The sequence below is a fragment of the Sardina pilchardus genome, chromosome 3, assembly GCF_963854185.1.
Source record: "Sardina pilchardus chromosome 3, fSarPil1.1, whole genome shotgun sequence".
Classification (NCBI taxonomy): domain Eukaryota; kingdom Metazoa; phylum Chordata; class Actinopteri; order Clupeiformes; family Clupeidae; genus Sardina; species Sardina pilchardus.
In genome coordinates, this window is record NC_084996.1 from 21,975,580 (window position 1) to 21,983,079 (window position 7,500).

General features: G+C 45.0%; 1 protein-coding gene across 1 annotated transcript in view; it reads right to left on the bottom strand.

The window, feature by feature from the left end:
• Positions 1-6: 6 nt before the first annotated feature.
• Positions 7-7,500, bottom strand: part of stx1b (syntaxin 1B) — a 58,206-nt gene continuing 50,712 nt past the window's right edge. Inside the window, exons 9-10 of the mRNA XM_062531181.1 lie at positions 3,727-3,837; positions 7-2,594 (exon numbers count right to left, since the gene is read on the bottom strand). Coding sequence (XP_062387165.1) covers positions 2,514-2,594; positions 3,727-3,837 — 192 coding nt within the window. The 3' untranslated portion in view covers positions 7-2,513. The remainder of the gene's footprint in view (positions 2,595-3,726; positions 3,838-7,500) is intronic.

Consider the following 7,500-nt stretch of genomic DNA (forward strand, 5'->3'; position numbering starts at 1 on the left):
TGGCTGTGAATAGAGCTGGCTCTTATTTTTTTTAGTAATCATCCAACAAATACACACTACAATTAACTGATGTTGACATTTTCATCACGGCATACAAAGAAGCACACGTTTATTCTTTTTAAATTACAAGCCACATGCCAGCTATTTCTTTTGCTTAACGGTTAGATATAAAAGTTCAACCATGCTCTTAATGATGGTCAAGATGGCTTCCAGACACATTAACATTAATGGGAAGCACAATCTGTGAAACCTTACGAAACTAGCTGACATGGTTTCTTGAGGTTTGTCTTTAAAAAAGAATATATTGCTGGCTTTTAAATTTTACTCAATGTGTGTGTGTGTATGTGTGTTTGTACTCTTCACCTTTCCTTTCAGTGAGTAGTGTGTGGGGTAAAAAAATAAAACAAAAACCTTTTTCGACTCACACCATTGCTACACAGATTGCCAAAGCGGTGGTGATGGCGGCCTAAAGAGCTCACTTGGCCCAACTGACTTCCACTGGACTGAGGTGACAGAGCTGAAGCTTCGTCATTCAGTTCGCCTTAGCTTTAGCCTTAGCTCTGAGAGTCCTGCATGTGCAAGCCTTCAGCACAGGCAGGTCGCTGCAGGACTCAGCACTCTCTCCATGGGACACCGAGTGGCTTTTGATAACCTGCGCTTCTATACAGCCATCGGGCCACATGCAGCGGAGGATGTTGAGTGGTGTCTTTGAGGTGTTTGGAGAAGACGGACAGGTGTTGTCCTTCACACAGGGAAAACTAAGTAGCACCAAGATGTCGCAAGTTTTTCAGCCTGATAATGTCGAGAATCTAGAAAATAACTTTCCAAAATATCTGAACCAATACTTGAACTTTTGTACTGTCTAATTAAATAAGGTTTACAATAAAGCAGTATGTTTGAGTCTTAAATCTGGATCTTAAAGTAGTATATTTGAGTATTGTGTTGTAGGCTATACCTCTGCTAGGAAAAATAAAACTTCATTGGAGTGGTACATATATTATGTCTATATATATATATATTTATATCTATATGTATTTTCATATATATCAACATCACTTTCACCAACCGTCCAAGAGGTATGGGTAAAATAAAGTGGAAAAAAACATTGAAATGCAAAACTGAGGCAAGACTATTAGTCACAAGACACGTCATGGGCTACACGACCACATCAGCACAAGCACCTCCGCAAGACGATACAGGACTACACCAAGGCTAGCCAAACGTTTTCAAGTTTTTGAAATTCCTTTAGGTTTTCTTCTGTACTTTTAAACGTTCTTCATTTTCAGAAATATCTTTAGAACAGCGTCAAAAGCTAAAATGTCCTCGTTCACACACATTTTCTCTCTCGGGGGTTGTCACCAAGTGTGGCACTGGAGAATCAACCCTTCAGCTTGTGGGATTGGGGTGGGGGTGGGGAGGGGGCGTGACTCTCGTCATTCTTTGCTCTTATGTCAAAACTGCATAGTTCAACTTAGCGGCACGTGGTTGTACCTCGCCTGTGGCATGAGTCTTTTTGTTATGTCAGAAATGCAACGTTTCCTGCACGACAGATTTGGCCCAAAGCGCACAGACAGTCTTGTCTTTCTGTCTCTCGTACTGGAAACCAGGGCCTGCGTAGTGTCATGCTGAGGCCTACTGCTAGGCTCATGCCCCTGGGGGGTTTCTGTACGCTTGGGGACACTTCAAAATGGCCTGTTCCCCGTTCATTCAGCTGTGTGCTTATTAAGTAAAAAGCTCTATATTGGTCGAATGGAACAAAGGCGCATTGGAGATTTGGAGGCCATGTTCTGAGTTTTTTTTTTCTTCCTCACCAAACCCTGATAGCAACTGAACTCTGAGAGGAGTCCAATTCTGGACCAGGTCATGGGAACAGAGCCTGCTCCATATCAGTTACTATCTGGGTTCTGGTGATTCACGACTGTACTAGTTAGACTGATCAATGACGGACAGTCAGAACCAATGGTTTGGGAGCTGTCTGGAGAATCGGAAATCCCTCCCGACGAAACGTGACTGAAGTGTCTGTGTGATGTCAGCTACACAAGTCCCTCTCTCTAAAACTCTACCGTTACGTTTGTGCAACAAACACGAGAATGCAACCCTTCAAATAAAAACCTTTGACTTCGTAGGAACACAAACAATTTAGCAGTATCTGGCACTATCCTGGAGACCCCCGAAAAACGAAAGAAACAGTTTAAAAAATAAAGAAAGAAAAATGTTTGTACGACATATTTCTTTACAGGGAGCTAACCCATGTGCTGTTTCATATGTTCTTATGTTCAATACATTTACATGTACATTGTATTATGTTTGCTTGTACCCACATTTTTGTATACAGCATGTGTTTAGTCAGCTAGCGTGTAGTGTTTGTTTGTTTGTTTGTTTGTTTGCTTTTTTTTGTCTTTGTTTTTTCAACCCCACCCAACCCCCTTAATAACAGTTTCCTTATCTCGTATTGTATGTGATATATTTCTCTCAATGTTTTTTTCTCGTTGTTCGTCGTTCCTCTTCCGTGTCTAGAAGCCGAGGGTCCCTCCGATGCTGGACGCCAGGACGACTCCGAGAACGACGCAGCAGATTATGATCATGATCTTCTTCTGCAAGGGGGAAAAAGCCCCGACAGATTTGAGCATTTTAAACATGTAACATAATCAAAATAAGCCCCGACAGATTTGAGCATTTTAAACATTTCATCATCACAATATTCAAAGGCCCCAACAGATTTGAGCATTTCAAACATTTAACATAATCAAAATAAACCCTGACAGATGTGAGCATTTCAAACATTTACAGTAATATAATCACAATATTCAAAAGCCCCAACAGATTTGAGCATTTTAAACTTAACATAATCAAAATAAACCCCAAAAGATTTGAGAAACATGTAATATAATCACAATATTCAAAGTAAATGTTTTTTTTTACATAGCTGTCATTGATAATTGAGTGTAAATATACCACAGTGTAAAATGTTCAGTAACCAAGAGCAAGCATACACAGATGGTCTTAAATTACATTAAACTGGTTTGGGGAGTAGTAATAGTAGTAGTAGTAGTAGTGTGTGTGTGTGTGTGTGTGTGTGTGTGTGTACGGTAAGTGTGTGTGTGCCCTCTTTGATTTCACAGTGAATATCCTGCCAGGGTTTGTTGGTGAGACCATATGCAGGTATGCAAGAGGACGACGCTGTCCTGTTCTTTGTGCTATGGGTGGGGCCCTGCATGTACAGTACACTCAGCATATGTGAGCGTGCGTCAGTCTGTGCCTGTGCCTGGGCCTGTATGCATGAGTGAACACTGGGGTGGGGTGAATGTGCATTTGAATGCATTTGTTCTCTCTATGTGTGCTTTGGGGGAGAGGTGTAGAGGCGAATTGTGTATGTGTGTGTGTGTGTGTGTGTGTGTGTGTGTGTGCTTATTTGTTGAGGGGGTAGGTTCAGAGGTGCATTGTGTGTACATCTGTGTGTGTGTTTGGGGGAGGGGTTTGGCAGAGCAGCCGAATGTCAATGTTTTCAAGGCAGTTTGCGTACGTGAGCGTATAGCACAACTACAGAATGTGTATGTACTATAATACGAGTGTGTATGTAAAATAACATCAATAAGTGTGTGTGTGTGTGTGTGTGTGTGTGTGTGTGTATGTATGTGTGGCATGCGTGCGTGCGTGCGTGTGTGCGTGTGTGTGTGTGTGTGTGTGTGTGTGTGTGTGTGCATGTGTGTGTGTGCGCACACTAACCTTGCGGGCTTGGCTCTGGTATTTGACGGCCTTCTTGGTGTCAGACACTGCCCTCTCCACATAGTCCACTGAGTGCTCCACGTTGTACTCGATTCTGTCAATCATCTCGCCCTGGAGAATCAACACAGCCATATGATCAGATGGAGGAAGGAGGACACACACACACACACACACACCACACGCACACCACACGCACGCAAACCACACGCGCATACCACACACACATGCATAACACACGCACGCACGCACGCACGTACGCACGCACGCACACACACACGCACGCAGGCACGCACACACGCACGCACGCCCGCACGCACGCACACACGCACACACGCACACACACACATACATGCAATCACACTTCACAACCAGACACCGCAAGACTTCAGGGCCCATTCACATCTACTGCAAATAAGTGTTCTCTACTTATTATCAGAATACAGCCATTACAAAGGGAATGTGATGTTTAAAAAAGCTTTGTTAGTTTTACATGAATCCCTTTGCCGCTGCTGAAAAGAAAACCTTCATTTCTCCCTAATAGTGCAGCAACTGTAATGTTGTTCCGATGCTCCGAGAGGACTGTGCTGCCTGTGTTTTCATTGTCTTAGGCATGCTTTTGTGCCGCTTAGCCTTGTTATCAGTGTCAACATTCCCAGCAGCTGCTGAAACTCACACTGGTGTTGGCGACCCACAGGCGATCTGGCGTAACATGGCGAGGGTTAAGATAATAGCAGATAAGGCCGCTTACACGCGCACAACCCTGGGAGGCCTCTATAGATTCTACGCCATTTAGGGGAAACGACACCGGTTGTTATGGTAGCTAAAGCCGCCTGATTTGTGCAAACAGGCCTCGGCTACTGAGAGTGCAATTGAGTCGGGGCTTTAAGGAGCGCCCTGCTCCTGGCCACGGGTTAACCTTTGACCTTTAAAGCAAAGGTAAACACGCCGTTTGTGTAGGGATTTAACAGACAGAGCGAGGGCAGTTGATGGATCAACACAGGAAACGCATTTATTTTCTTTTGGGATTTAGCTAAAGGAACACCAGAGACGAGCTAAACAGCACCAATCACATCGCTGTATCTGATATAGGCAGGCCAGAGACCAGCTAATCAGACTACGACAGTGCTGCTACGTTGGAGCCGATTGGTCCTAGTGTTATCCAATAGCGTGCAGTGATATTTTCATGCTTCATTACTCATAGCCAGACCCTACATCTCTCTAGATTTGGGTCTGGAATTCCAGACTACATTGTATCAGCAGCAGACCCTGAAATGGAATTGGAGAGGATCTGGGCCAGTTCCGGTCCCATTCCGTCCCAGCTCCGGGGGAAGAAGCCATCTGCCATGTGTTCCTATTCTGACAGCTTGTATAGCAGCGTCCTTGTGCCTACCTGCCCGCCTGCCGTCTATCCTTTTTCAACCGCTCAGCACCGCTGTTTTGAACCTCAAAACCAATTATATAATGCATGACCTACTCAGACACGTGTGTGGGTGTCTGCATCAATACACGCCAGTAACCTTTCCCACTGATACATTTCAGGTCTGCACAGAGAGGTTTTTACAAAAGCATTGCCAGGTGTACTACATAGCCTCCTTGGAGACAAGAAATGCCATTCACATTCTCTGTTGCTGGAAGACATGATTAACCTCCCTTACACACACATACACACACCCACACACACACACACACACAGAAGCACCGTTAGTAGTACATGTGCTAAACATAGCAGGCATACTCCCCTCATCCCCAGGAGCTATCCCATAATTTGGGTCATTCTGATGGATTACGCGATGCTGAGGAATTTCATGTACGAGGAATAACAGATCGGCGCTGCTTCAGCAACCAACATTCAATTAGGCTACAGCTAAAAGGCGCGCTCGAAACGAAGCCATTAAACGCCTCGGTAAATTAGCTGCACAGATACGCAAGCCAGGATCAAACGGGATGTGTGTGTGTGTGTGTGTGAGAGAGGGAGTTCATATGCTGGGCCTCTGCTTGTGTGCCGGCTCAGGGTTGAAATTAGTTCCATGGTCGACTGGAACTATCTGTCACTGCCAGTTAAAACAATGCGGACGAGCAGGAAACCACTGAGGATCCTGCGCTCGTGGAACTGGACGGTGTCGGCGGGGGGGCTTGCAGGGGACACACTGACCTAAACTGGTCCAGTGACGTCTTGCATTATCATGCGCCTACTGTAATTATCTCCGCGCCACGGAATACAAACGTCCTTGCTGAGGGCTCGCGCAAGCCTGGCTGTCCTCGCTAATGTGTCAGGCCGTCCCCTACAGAGAGAGAGAGAGAGAAGGCTCCGGAACACAGAGCCGCTCCGAAACGGCCACAGCCGCACACTCACACTGAGCCTCACACTCAGCCTCACACTCAGCCACACACTCACACTCACACTCAGCCACACACTCACATTCAGCCACACACTCACACTCAGCCACACACACTCAGCCGCACACTCAGCCTCACTCGCGTCTCTGGCCCGTTTTCAAGAGGATTCAGTGCGGAAGAGACTTTTTGGAGAGCAAAAACAACCATGTTGACAGGTTGTGGTTACGTGAGGTCCCTTGCTTAAATAGACTAAGGCAGGCATGGAGGAGGCTGGCTGTGCGAACGCCAATAGGCCTGGAGGTCTCAGAATCCATTAGCTCAGACCCTGTGCACTCCCTTCTAAGGCCCTAAGCACATTGGTAGCCCTTCTGAAAACAAAATGGCTGACAGGAGTCAATGACAAGTGAGGAGGTATTTTTAACAGGAAATTAATATTAATGTAACTCCTCAAGAGCAATTGCTTAAAGGGATATTCCGCCATTTTTGGAAATACGCTCATTTTCCACCTCCCCTCGAGCAAAACAATCGATATTTACCTTGTTCCCGTTCATCCAGCCATTCTGTGAGTCTGGCGATACAACTTTTAGCTTCAGCCTAGCATAGATCATTGAATCGGATTAGACCATTAGCATCTCGCCTGCTAGCTTCATGTTTAAAAGTGACTAAGATTTCTGGTAATTTTCCCATTTAAAACGTGTCTCCTCTCAAGTTAGAAAGTGCAATAAGACCAACTGAAAATGAAACCTGGCGTTTTTCTAGGCTGATTTGACAGGGAACTACACTCTCATCTGGCGTAATAATCAAGGCAACTTGCAGCTACTGGCACTACTACTGCTTGTTGTCTATGGGGACTATTTTCAGATGCTGCTTAAGATATCACTGCGCCTATGGTACGTTTGCAAGTTGCCTTGATTATTACGCCAGATGAGAGTGTAGTTCCCTGTCAAATCAGCCTAGAAAAACGGCAGGTTTCATTTTCAGTTGGTCTTATTGCACTTTCTAACTTGAGAGGAGACACGTTTTAAATGGGAAAATTACCAGAAATCTTAGTCACTTTTAAACATGAAGCTAGCAGGCGAGATGCTAATGGTCTAATCCGATTCAATGATCTATGCTAGGCTGAAGCTAAAAGTTGTATCGCCAGACTCACAGAATGGCTGGATGAACGGGAACAAGTTAAATATCGATTGTTTTGCTCGAGGGGAGGTGGAAAATGAGCGTATTTCCAAAAATGGCGGAATATCCCTTTAAAGGGCCGTATACATATTTTTTAAATGGACCTCAAGTGTACTGTATGCTGAATACTACACTGGCCAGGATTCAGAGATTATCCTGCAAGCGATGTCTTTAGTTGTTTGGACTGTCATCGCAACTTTTGTGAGACCACACCCAACTCCTAACATTTTCATGGCCATTTTTATTGATGCGCAAGACGGC